At 39.0% G+C, this 13,630-nt stretch overlaps 1 protein-coding gene across 1 annotated transcript in view; it reads left to right on the forward strand.

The window, feature by feature from the left end:
- The first annotated feature begins 514 nt into the window (after window positions 1-514).
- Window positions 515-13,630, forward strand: part of AGBL3 (AGBL carboxypeptidase 3) — a 95,736-nt gene continuing 82,620 nt past the window's right edge. The window contains 3 exon segments of the mRNA XM_079931956.1: window positions 515-897; window positions 1,903-2,007; window positions 3,338-3,398. Of these exon segments, the coding sequence (XP_079788082.1) occupies window positions 1,948-2,007; window positions 3,338-3,398 (121 nt within the window). The 5' untranslated portion in view covers window positions 515-897; window positions 1,903-1,947.

Raw genomic sequence — 13,630 nt, forward strand, 5'->3', positions numbered from 1 at the left:
GAAGATGTTCTTGATACGTTAGCTAACGATTATTATACTTAAAGAATCTCTGAGCTAATAATAATCTTGCAAGCTCACCCAAGAAAATCTAGGACTCTTCCATCAAATATTTAAAAAGTCTCTTTTTCCGAATCCAATAAAGATCATTAGTCACACAACCGTGCAAAACGCAACTCGGTGCGGATACAACTAAAGATCAACAAAGCAAAAGTCTTAACCAGTCTGCTCTAGTGTCTGCTCGAAGAAGGGACAGACATGGCAAACAACCGATGTGCAGAACCGTAGGGACAAATAGCTGCCCTGCCTCCACCCCTAAAATTTCCCGCCAGCCCCCTGCTCTCTACCTTCCCGCCCCTCGGGATGCCCTTTGACGCCCACTCCTCTGCTGCTAGTCCGCCACATCCTCCGGGCTTTTCCTTTCCTTCAGCCGAAATCTCGCGTAGCTGACCAGTCTGAGATTTCGCGAGGTTGAGCCCGTTGCCCTGGTAACGAGTGCTGCGCTACGTGATGAAGGGCGTGGCTGCGGCTACTAAACGGCCGCGGCAGCGTTCCTTCCAGTCGCTGGGCTGTCGGTATCACTGGCAGAACGGCTGCTCCCGGCGCACGGAAGGGACTACTGGCCTGACCGTGGGACTCGAGGCGAGGGTGAGGAGGCCGAGGCGGGACAGTGAAGTGCCGAGAAGGAAAGTCCCTGCGCGAAACGAGCGCGCCCAGAAAAGGCGCCCCTCCCTCCACTGCCGTGTCGCCGAGTGTGGGAGGAAAACTTCGCCACCAGGAATTGTGGCTTCATCGTCCTTCCCGCCAAGAAGGGAAGTCATCGTTGCTGCCCCGAGACTGCCGCGGCGCCGCTGGGCGAGGCCGCGCCTGCTGTGGCCTCTCTCGCTTCTGACGTGGAAGGTACGCACGGAGCGCTTATTGGATCCATCTGTGTGTGTGCCTCTCCTGAAGCTCAGGTTTTACTCCGCAGCAGGTCAGCACGTTGGTGCGCCTCATACGCTCATGTAAGGAAACAGAATCAAGATTTATGCCAGTCCAGTTTTCCAAATTCGGAGTTGTGATCCCCAGACGGAAACTTAAGTCTCTTACTACTGAAGGTGTCACCCGTAAGACAGACTTCTCTGTGGCATTCGTAAAGTTATTCGCTGTGGAGCTTGGGCTGTATTGTTTGTGGTCCACGCTCGAAAACCCACTTTTTGTAGAGAGGAGCATAAACTAGTAGATTCGAAACTAGTAAATTCCTTTGGTCTCTCAAAAATAGTAGACTCTTGACAAGGAATTTCTGTTATTTCATTGTCTTAATTACCACTTAAGAGGTCTTAATTACCACTTAATTACCACTTAAGAATTACCACTTCTGATAACTATTGCAGTAAGTTAACTATTCCAGTAAGACTAATGTGATCGAATATTAGAACAGTCTACAGAATATTAACCTAAATATAGAGAAAAAAACCTACTGTCATTTGAACTTTTGGTCAAATGAAAATTAAGCCGAAAAAAAAAATTAACTGTATTGCTACAACTCACTACCTGAATAAGTAACTGTAGTTTTTCTCTGATGCATGAGCTTTTCAGTGCCTCAGAATCATTCTGAACTCGCTATCGCTGTGTCTAGACTTGTCTATGATAAGTCTAGGATTTGGTTATGTACCCTGGAAATTCCTTTTTCAACTGAATTATTTACGTGATTTGTCTTATTCTGACTTGTCTCTATCTTATAAAAATGGAGAATTTCTTCAAACCTTTGAAATTAAAGGTTTAATTAGCTGTGTCTTAATTTACTTTTTAGAGAAGCCTGTTGTCACTGTTAATTAAATAAAATTGAATATATTTGGGGGTACACATTTAATGTGTACTTAAAAAGAAAACTGTCAAATAAGTTCCTTACAAATTGTTTTACAGCCTACCTACATAATAAAAGAAATTTCGAGCCAAATATTGGAGGAGATGTCAGAAGATTCAGAAAAGGAAGACTATTCAGACAGAACAATCAGTGAAGATGAATCAGTATGTTTTTCTCAACTTAATCCTACTTAGAAATAAAACTTGTTATAAAATATAAATTCCCAGTAAAAATACTATAAATTCAGTTGGCTGTAAAAATCCGTTGGATATTTAAATCACTTTTCGCTGAAGTTGGGAAATAAATTGATTGAAAGCAAAGCTATTAATGTGTGCAGTATGCCCTATCTAGAAAGAGAATCTATATTGATTTGGGGGGTTTTTTGAGAAAATATTTTGGCTGAGATTCTTCTGAGTTTTATTAAAATGTGTGTAATAAGTAATTATTAGGGTTTTATTTTTATAATTCATGTCCACTTATTTTCTTATATGTACTAATTCTATGTTACATTATAATGTGTATCATAATAGTGAAACCTATTTCTAAACCTACTGTGTGTCACCATCATAGATTTCATGTGGCACTGTTGTAACAAAGGAAAGTACATGGAGGAAGAAGGGGGTAGTGGAGAAACAAAATGCAGTAGTTACAAATATTTTGTCTGGTCCCAGCACATATTTCTAAGAAATTTCCTTCACATTTTAGTAATGTATAAATTATCTATGTAAGTTAAGGTCCCAAAATAAACTCCCCAAATGATGTATAACCCTTTAAGTCAATGGCTTTCTCCCCTCCCCGCATAAATTTATTTATTTATTTATTTTTGGCTTCATTCCTTGCTGCGCGCACGCGGGCTTTCTCTAGTTGCGGCGAGCGCGGGCTACTCTTCGTTGCGGTGCGCGGGCTTCTCATTGCGGTGGCTTCTCTTTGCCGGGGGGGCACAGGCTCTAGGTGCGAGGGCTTCAGTAGTTGTGGCACTCGGGCTGAGTAGTTGTGGCTCGCGGGCTCTGGAGTGCAGGCTCAGTAGTTGTGGCGCACAGGCTTATTTGCTCCGCGGCATGTGGGATCTTCCCGGACCAGGGCTCAAACCCGTGTCCCCTGCATTGGCAGGCGAATTCTTCACCACTGGGTCACTAGGGAAGTCCCGGCAATGGCTTTCTGTGTTTCTTTTTTCTTCTTTTTTTGGTTAATTTTAGTCGTAATTTAACCTGTTTTGCCAGGTTTACCAAGAATCTTTAAACTGTTCCTTCTCTATAATCATTAATATGACCTTACCTTGTGGAAGAAGAGAAATGAAAGATGAAAACATTGTTTCAGGATATTTGAAGTGTTGGGTGCTTTGAGATCAATAGCCAGTAATAACCTTGAATTTTTTCATTTATTAAAGATTAAAGACACACTCAATTCTAAGTACTAAGGTAGATGTAAAAAATTTCTGGATTGGGAAACCGCTGGTTTTTAAAAGATAAATAATTTAAAACTCTCTTGTTTTAGGATGAGGATAACTTTATGAAGTTTGTAAATGAAGGCATCCATCAGTGTGCACTTTTAACAGGTTTGACATTATTCATATATTCCCCCTTCTCTTTCTGATAATACCTTAAGTGGATGAAAAATGAGAGAGCGCTAGAAAAAAAAAGTCAGTGAATAATATAGGGAATTATTATTCTGTTATTGGTAAGGAGATATGTATTTACTTTTATAATAGTATTTTGGACTTCAAACTTTTTTTTTAATTGAAGTATAGGTGATTTACACTATTCTGTTAGTTTTGGGTATACAGAAAAGTGACTCAGTTGTGTATATATATTTTTCAGATTATTTCCCATTATAGGTTATTTCAAGGTAACATAATTCCCTGTTCTATTCAGTAAATCCTTGTTCTTATCTATTTTATATGTAGTAGATTGTTAATCCCGTACTCCTAATTTATCCCTCCCCCTTCCTTTCCCCTCTGATAACCGTTTGTTTTCTGTTTCTGTGAGTCTGTTTCTGTTTTGTATATAGATTCATTTGTATTATTTTTTAGATTCTATATATAAGTGATATAATATTTGTCTTCCTCTGTCTAACTTATTTCACTAAGTATAATACTCTCGAGGTCCATCTATGTTGTTGCAAATGGCAATATTTCATTCTTTTTTATGGCTGAGTAATAGTCCATTATACACACACACACACACACACACCCACACCCACATCCCACATCTTCTTAAGCCAGTCATCTGTTGATAGGCACATGGGTTGCTTCCATGTCTTGGCTATTGTAAATACTGCTGCTATGAACACTGGGGTCTTTGTATCTTTTTTTTTTTTTTTTTTTTGTGGTACACGGGCCTCTCACTGTTATGACCTCCCCCATTGTGGAGCACAGGCTCCGGACACGCAGGCTCAGCGGCCATGGCTCACGGGCCTAGCCGCTCTGCGGCATGTGGGATCTTCCCGGACCGGGGCACGAACCCGTGTCCCCTGCATCGGCAGGCGGACTCTCAACCACTGCGCCACCAGGGAAGCCCTGGGGTGTATTTATCTTTTTAAATTAGAGTTTTAGTTATTTCTGGATATATACCCAGGAATGGGATTGCTGGATCATATGGTAGCTCTACTTTTAGCTTTTTAAGGAACCTCCGTATTGTTTTCCATAGTGGCTGCACCAATTTACGTTCCCACCAACAGTGTAGGAGGGTTCCCTTCTCTCCACACCCTCTCCAGCTTTATTATTTGTAGACTTTTTGATGATAGTCATTCTGACCTGTTTGAGTGATACCTCATTGTGCTTTTGATTTACATTTCTCTAATAATTAGTGATGTTGAACATCTTTTTGTGGGCCTGTTGTTCATCTGTATGTCTTCTCTGGAAAAATATCTAAATAAGTCTTCTGCTCATTTTTTGACTGGGTTGTTATTTGTTTGTTGGTTGGTTTTTAAATTTTATTGGCGTATAGTTGATTCACAATGTTGTTTTAGTTTCAGGTGTACAGCAAAGTGATTCAGTTATACATATACATATATTCATTCTTTTTCAGATTCTTTCCTCATATAGGTTATCACAGAATACTGAGTAGAGTTCCCTGTGCTATACTGTAGGTCCTTTCTGGTTATCTATCTTATATATAGTGGTGTCTGTATGTAATCCCAAGCTCCTGATTTATTCCTCCCTGCCCGACGTTTCCCCTTTGGTAACCATAAGTTTGTTTTTGAAATCTATTAAGTCAGTTTCTGTTTTGTAAATACGTTCATGTGTATCATTTTTTTAAATTAGATTCCACATATGAGTGATTTCATGTGATATTTGTCTTTCTCTGTCTGACTTATTAGTATGATAAGCTCTAGGTTCATCCATGTTGCTGCAGATGGCATTATTTCACTATTTTTATGGCTGAGTAATACTCCATTGTATATATGTGCCACATCTTCTTTATCCATTCCTCTGTCAGTGGACAGTTAGGTTGCTTCCATGTCTTGGCTGTTGTAAATAGTGCTGAACATTGGGGTGCATGTAGCTTTTCGGTTATGGTTTTCTCTGGATATGTGCCCAGAAGTGGGATTGCTGGATCATTGTAGTTCTATTTTTAGTTTTCTAAGGAACCTTCATACTATTCTCCATAGTGGCTGTACCAGTTTACATCCCCACCAACAGTGCAAGAGGGTTCCCTTTTCTCCACACCCTCTCCAGCATTTATTGTTTGTACACTTGTTGATGATGGCCATTCTGACTGGTGTATGGTGATACCTCATTGTAGTTTTGAATTGCATTTCTCTGATAATTAGTGATGTTGAGCATCTTTTCATGTGCCTGTTGGCCATCTGTATGTCTCCTTTGGAGGCATGTCTATTTAGATCTTCTGCCCATTTTTTGATTGGGTTTTTTGTTTTTTTGTTTTTGTTTGTATAATTTGAGATTAATCCCTTGTTGGTCACTTCGTTTGCAAATGTTTTCTCCCATTCTGTGGGTCTGTTCGTTTTGGTTATGTTTTCCTTTGTTGTGCAGAAACTTTTAAGTTTAAATACATCCCATTTGTTTATTTTTGCTTTATTTTCATTACTCTAAGAGGTGGATCAAAGAACATAATTGTTGCAATTTATGTCAAAGATTGTTCTCCCTGTGTTTTCCTCTAGGAAGTTTTTAGCATCTGGCCTTACATTTAGGTCTTTGATCCATTTTGACTTTATGTATCTATATGGTGTTAGAGAATGTTCTAATTTCATTCTTTTGCATGTAGCTGTCCAGTTTTCCCAGCACCACTTATTGAAGAGACTGTCTTTTCTACATTGTATATTCTTGCCTCCTTTGTCATAGATTAATTGACCATAGGTGTGTGGGTTTATTTCTGGGCTTTCTATCCTGTTCCATTGATATATGTGTTTATTTTTGTGCCAGTACCACACTGTTTTGTAGTATAGTCTGAAGTCAGGGAGCCTGATTCTTCCAGCTCTGTTTTTCTTTCTCAGGATTGATTTGGCTATTCAGGGTCTTTTGTGTTTCCATACAAATTTAAAATTTTTTGTTCTAGTCCTGTGAAAAATGCCATTGGTAATTTGATAAGGATTGCACTGAATCTGTAGATTGTTTTGGGTAGTATAGTCATTTTGACAGTATTGATTCTTCCGATCCAGGAACATGGTATATCTTTCCATCTGTTTGTATCATCTTCGATTTCTTGCATCAGTGTCTTATAGTTTTCAGAGTACAAGTCTTTTGTCTCCTTAGTAGGTTATATTTTTTGATGCAATGGTGAATGGGATTGTTTCCTTAATTTTTCTTTCTGATCTTTTGTTGTTAGCATATAGGAATGCAAGAGATTTCTGTGTATTAATTTTGTATCCTGCAACTTTACCTAATTCATTGATGAGCTGTAGTACTTTTCTGGTAGCATCTGTAGGATTTTCTGTGTATAATATCATGTCATCTGCAAACAGTGGTAATTTTACTTCTTCTTTTCCAATTTCGATTCCTTTTATTTCTTTCTCTTCTCTCATTGCTGTAGCTAGGACTTCCAAAACTATGTTGAATGAAAGTGGTGACAGTGGGTGTCCTTGTCTTGTTCCTGATATTAGAAGGAATGCTTTTAGCTTTTCACCATTGAAAATGATGTTAGCTGTGGGTTTGTCATATATGGCCTTTATTATGTTGAGGTAAGTTCCCTCTATGCCCACTTCTGGAGAGTTTTTATCATAAATGGGTGTTGAATTTTGTCAAATGCTTTTTCTGCATCTATTGAGATGATTATATGGTTTTTATTCTTCAATTTGTTAATGTGGTATATCACACTGATTGATTTGCAGTTGTTGAAGAATCCTTGCATCCCTGGGATAAATCATGGTGTATGATCCTTTTAATGTAGAATATGCTTGGGAGTGTTCCTTCCTCTGCAATTTTTTGGAAGAGTTTGAGAAGGATGGGTGTTAGCTCTTCTCTAAATGTTTGATAGAATTTGCCTCTGAAGCCATCTGGTCCTGGACTTTTGTTTGTTGGAAGGTTTTCAATCACTGTTTCAATTTCAGTACTTCTGATTGGTCTGTTCATATTTTCTGTTTCTTCCTGGTTCAGTCTTGGAAGGTTGTACCCTTCTAAGAATTTGTCCGTTTCTTCTAGGTTGTCCATTTTATTGGCATATAGTTGTTTGTAGTAGTCTCTTATGTTCCTTTGTGTTTCTGTGGTGTCCATTGTAACTTCTCCTTTTTCATTTCTAATTTTATTGATTTGAACCCTCTCCCTTTTTTTCTTGATGAGTCTGGCTAAAGATCTATCAATTTTGTTTATCTTTTCAAAGATTCAGCTTTCAGTTTCATTGATCTTTTCTATTGTTTTCTTTGTCTCTATTTCATTATTTCTCCTCTGATCTTTATGATTTCTTTCCTTCTACTAACATTGAGTTTTGTTTGTTCTTCTTTCTCTAGTTGCTTTAGGTGTAAGATTTAGGTTGTTTGAGATTTTTATTGTTTTCTGAGGTAAGATTTTATTGCTATAAACTTCCCTCTTAGAACTGCTTTTGCTGCATCCCATAGGTTTTGGATCATTGTGTTTTCACTGTCATTTGTCTCTAGGTATTTTTTGATTTCCTTTTTGATTTCTTCTGTGATCCATTGTTCTTTTAGTAACATATTGTTTAGCCTCCATGTGTTTGTGTTTTTTTACTGTTTTTTTCCTGTAACTGATTTCTAATCTCATAACATTGTGGTTGGAAAGGATGCTTGATATGATTTCAGTTTTCTTAAATTTACTGAGGCTTGATTTGTGGCCCAACATGTGATCTGTCCTGGAGAATGTTCCAGGTGCACTTAAGAAGGAAGTCTATTCTGCTGCTTTTGGATGGAATGTTCTGTAAATATCAATTAAGTCCATCTGGTGAATGTGTCATTTAAGGCCTGTGTTTCCTTAGTGATTTTCTGTCTAGATGATCCAAGCATTTCTGTGCCTATTGAAATGATCATGTGGTTTTTGCTTTCCTCTTGGTAATGTGGTGTATCACATTGATTGATTTCCGTATGATGAACTATCCTTGCAAACCTGGAATGAATCCAACTTGACCATAGTGTATGATCCTTTTTATGTATTTGGCTTACTAATATTTTGTTAAGGATTTTTTGCATCTGTTTTTATCACAGATATTGGCCTGTAATTTTCTTTCTTTGTAGTCCCTTTTTGGTTTTGTTATCAGGGCGATGGTAGCTTAATAGAATAAGTTTGGAAGTGTTCCCTCGTCTTCAGTTTTTTGGAATAGTTTGAGAAAGATCAGTGTAAGTTCTTCTTTGTATGTTCCGTAGAATTCCCCAGTGAAGCCATCTGGTCCTGGACTTTTGTTTGCAGGAGGTTTTTTTATTGCTGATTCTATTTCGCTTGTAGTGATTGGTCTGCACAAGTTATCTGTTTCTTCTTGACTCAGTTTTGGCAGGCTGTGTGTTTCTAGAAACTATTTGTTGGCATATAATTCCTCATAGTATTCTCTTAACAGTTTTTTGTATTTCTGCAATATTGGCTGTTATTTCTCCTCTTTCATTTCCTATTTTGTTTATTTGGGTCCTCTCTCTTTTCTTCTTGGCAGGCCTGGCTAGAGGTGTGTTGATTTTGTTTATCTTTTCAAAAAAACCAGCTCTTGGGTTTTTTATCCTTTCTATTGTTTTTTGGATCTCTATTTATTTCCTCTTTTAACTTTATTATTTCCTTCCTTTTGCTGACATTGGTTTTTTTCTTCTTCTTTTTTTAGGTGGTAGGTTAGGTTGTTTTTTTTTAGTTTTTTTTTTTTCCTTCTTGAGGAAAGCCTATATCACTATGATCTTCTGTCTTAGAACTGCTTTTGCTGTGTCCCATAGATTTTGGAAGTTTGTGTTTTCATTTTCCTTTGTGCTCAGGTATTTTCCAATTTCTTCTTTGATTTCATCACTTACCCATTGGTTTTTTCAGTAGCATGTTGCTTAGTCTCCATGTGTTCATTCTTCTCCCATTTTTCTTTCTGTGGTTGATTTCTAGTATCATACCATTGTGGTCAGAAAAGATATTGAGATAATTTCTATCCTCTTAAATTTGTTGAGACTTGTTTTGTAACCTAATATGTGGTCTATCCTAGAGAACATTCCATGTGCACTTGAAAAGAATGCGTATTAAGGGGCGGGGGGCTTGATGTAGTGTCCTGTATGTATCAAGTCCAGCTGGTTGTGTCATTTGGGATCTCCGTTGCCTTACTGATTTTCTGCCTGGAAGATCTGTTCATTGATGTCAGTGGGGTGTTAAAGTTTCCTACTATTATTGTATTCCTGTCAAATCTCTCTCTTTATGTCTGTTAGTATTTGTTTTATATATTTAGGTGTTCCTATATTGGGGGCATATATGTTAATGAGTATAATATCCTCTTCTTGTATTGCTCCCTTTATCATTATATACTGTCCTTCTTTGTCTTTCTTTATGGCCTTTGTTTAAAGTCTATTTTGTCTGATATGAGTACTGCTATTCCTACTTTCTTATTGTTTCCATTTGCATGAAATATCCTTTTCCATCGCCTCACTTTCAATCTGTGTGTGTCTTTTGCCCTAAAGTGAGTCTCCTGTAGGCAGCATACTGTTGGTGTTTGTTTTTTAATCCAGTCTGTCACTCTTTCTTTTGATTTGAGTATTTAGTCCACTGACATTTAAAGTAATTATTGATAGGTATGTACTTATTGCCATCTTATTTATTTTTCTTCTGTTTTATTTTATTATTTAGTTATTTATTTTAACATCTTTATTGGAGTATAACTGCTTTACAATGGTGTGTTAGTTTCTGCTTTATAACAAAGTGAATCAGCTATACATATACATATATCCCCATATCTCCTCTCTCTTGTGTCTCCCTCCCACCCTCCCTATCCCACCCCACTAGGTGGTCACAAAGCACCCAGCTGATCTCCCTGTGCTATGCGGCTGCTTCCCACTAGCTATCTGTTTTACATTTGGTAGTGTATATATGTCCATGCCACTCTCTCACTTCATCCCAGCTTACCCTTCCCACTCCCCATGTCCTCAAGCCCATTCTCTACCGTCTGCGTCTTTATTCCTGTCCTGCACCTAAGGTTCTTCAGAACCCTTTTTTTTTTTTAGATTCCATATATATGTGTTAGCATACAGTATTTGTTTTCCTCTTTCAGACTTACTTCACTCTGTATGACAGATTCTAGGTCCATCCACCTCACTGCAAATAACTCAATTTTGTTTCTTTTTATGGCTGAGTAATATTCCATTGTATATATGTGCCATATCTTCTTTATCCATTCATCTGTCAATGGACACTTAGGTTGCATCCATGTCCTGGCTGTTGTAAATAGAGCTGCACTTAATTTCCATTTTAAACCTTGTTTTCTAGTTGTTTTTGTAGTTCTTTCTTGTTCATTTCTTCTTTTTGTTTTCCCTTTTGTGGTTTAATCGTTTTCTTTTGTATTCTTGAGTTCCTTTCTTTTTGGTTTCTGTGAATCTATTGTATCTTTTTGATGTGTGGTTACCCTGGTTTTCAAGTATGTTAACCCATAACTATATCTACTTGCTTTAAACTGATAGTCATACAAGTTTAAACACATTCTAAAAGATATTCATTTTTGTACTCCCCTCCCCTACATTTTGTGATTTTGATGTCCTATTTTACATCCTCATGCATATCCTTTTACCATTAATAGTAGATATAATCACTTTTACAATTTTTTTGGATTTTTAAAAATTTATATACTGACTTATTAAAGTGATCTTCAATCCTTTTATATATTTGCCTTTCCAATAGATACTTGCTTCTTTTCTATTTAGAGAAGACCTTTCAATATTTCTTTTAGGTTAGGTTTAATATTGCTGTATTCTTTCAGTTTTTGCTTGTCTGAGAAATTCTTTATCTCTTCTCCTATTCTAAATGATAATCTTGCTGGGTAGAGTATCCCAGGTTGCAGGGTTTTCCCTTTCAGGACTTTGAATATATCATGCCACTCCCTTCTGATCTGCACAGTTTCTGCAGAGAAATCAGCTGATAGCCTTATGGGAGTTCCCTTGTAACTGACTCTGTTTTTCTCTTCCAGCCTTTAGAATCATCTCTTTAACTTTTGCCATTTTAATGCTAATAATGTCTTGGTGTGGGTCTGTTTGTGTTCACCTTGTTTGGGACCCTCTGTGCTTCCTGTACCTGGATATCGGTTTCCTTCTTTAGATTTTAGGAAGTGTTCAGCCATAGTTTCTTCAAGTACATTTTCAATCCCCTTTTCTCTCTCTTCTCCTTCTGGAACCCCTATTATGCATAGGTTTGCACTCTTTATATTATCCTGTAAACCTCATGTGTTGCTTTCATTTTGTTTTCTTTCTGTCTGCTATTCTGATTGGGTGATTTCCATTATTCTATCTTCCAGATCACTTATTTATTCTTCTGCAGCACTTAGTCTGCTATTCATTGCTTCTAGATTGGTTTACTTGGCAATTGAATTAGCTAATTTTGACTGTTTCATTTATATAGTCTAGTTCCTTGTTACAGTGATCTACATTTCTACTGATAATCTTTCTTAATTCCTTTAGCATTTTTATTACTTCCTTTTTGAAGTTGGGGCTTAGAAGACCAGTGAAGTCTGTTTCATTAGTTGTTCTTTCAGGGGAGTTCTCTTGTTTTTTTAATTGGGAGTAGTAGTAGTTCCTCTGCTTCTTCATTTTACTTAACTTTCTCTGTCTCTGAATTTAGGAGAAACAGTTATCTACTGTGGTCCTAAGGGGTGTTTTTATGTGGGAGCACCCCTGGGTAGACTGTGTGAGTTGAATATTTTTGGTGCGAGGGCTGGTTTTGGTATGGATACCAGCCACATCTTTCTTCAGAGTTTGCTGGCCATTATCCCCTTGATAAGGGGTGTGATTTGTTTTGTAGTGTCTAGAGTCTGTGCTTGATGTGAGGTGGGGTTTCCTCTTTCTCCGTGGTTGTCATTGCCTCGTTGGGTTCTGGGTCTGCTCCCAGGTTTTGGAGTAGAAGTCCTGAGGGTTGGGTTCAGTAAGGTTCCATTGCACTTGAGTGCGTGCCCTTCCCCAAAGGAGATGATTGCTGAAGCAAGTGAGGCTCTTGTGGTCACAGCAAACCTGTGCACCGCCTGTGTAGGTCTCTGCGCTTCCTCTCAGATGCAGCCCAAGGTCGTATCCCTTTCTCCATTGTGTTTGTCCCAGGTCTAGTACAAGGCTGTGGTGTGGAGTAGGCTGAGGCTGAGGATGTGGGCATTGTGGCTGCAGAAATTGAGGTGGCTGTGCTGCTGCCTGGGGTCTGGGCTGCCTCTGTGGCACACTTCTCCCTGGACCTGTCTGCCACATATCTGGTGCTGAGCTGCAGCACGGAGTGGGCGGAGCCAGTGTGCTCTCACTGGGGAACAGATTGCTTCACACTCCTCACCAGGACCTGTCTGCCCAAGATTCAGCACGTAGCTGCTGCATATTGTGGCACTGCCTTGTGTGTGTGCTGACAGTGGTCACCACAGCTATGCCTGGATCACACCGCATGCACCCTGGTCTGATCCTGTGCAGTTAGACCAAATCTTTGCCCTGATCTCGCACCAGGCTGTGGTGTGGTTTGAGCAGAGACAGGGCGTTCACCCCTTCCAATTGGGAAGTGTAGGAAGTCAGCAGCTGCCGGTGCAAGGCTCTCTCCACCTTGATTATTAGCAAGCCAGCTCACGTGCACTCCTCACAAGTAGAGTCTAGGCTTCTCCAGCTCTTCTCTCTGTCTCAGTGGATTTCCCAGCAGGCAAGAGGGCTTGTCTCCTTTGTGCAGGACCCCAAGACATGGATGCCCAGATTGTGAGTCTGTCTGTTCCCTCCCCAGGGTAAGGGTCTGCCCGTATGGACCTTCTCTTCCTTATAGATCCCTCTCAGAGGCACAGGTCCTGACCTGATGCCTTTTTTCCTGTCCTACCCAGTTACATGGAGATCTTTCTTGCAGCTTTAGTTGTATAGGACATCTTCTGCCAGTTTCTAGGTAGTTTTCTCTGAGAATTGTGCCACATGTAGATTTTTTTTTTTTTGATTTTTTTTTTTTTAATGTATTTGTTGAGGAAGGTGAGCTCCACGTCCTCCTACTCTGTCTTCTTTTTTTTTTTTTTTTTTAAAGAAGATTTTGGGGGTAGGAGTTTATTTATTTATTAATTTTTGCTGTGTTGTGTCTTCGTTTCTGTGCGAGGGCTTCCTCTAGTTGTGGCAAGCGGGGGCCACTCTTCATTGCGGTGCACGGGCCTCTCACTATGGTGGCCTCTCTTGTTGTGGAGCACAGGCTCCAGATGCGCAGGCTCAGTAGTTGTGGTGCACGGGCCTAGTTGC

Source organism: Stenella coeruleoalba (assembly GCF_951394435.1).
Source record: "Stenella coeruleoalba genome assembly, chromosome: 9".
Lineage (NCBI taxonomy): Eukaryota > Metazoa > Chordata > Mammalia > Artiodactyla > Delphinidae > Stenella > Stenella coeruleoalba.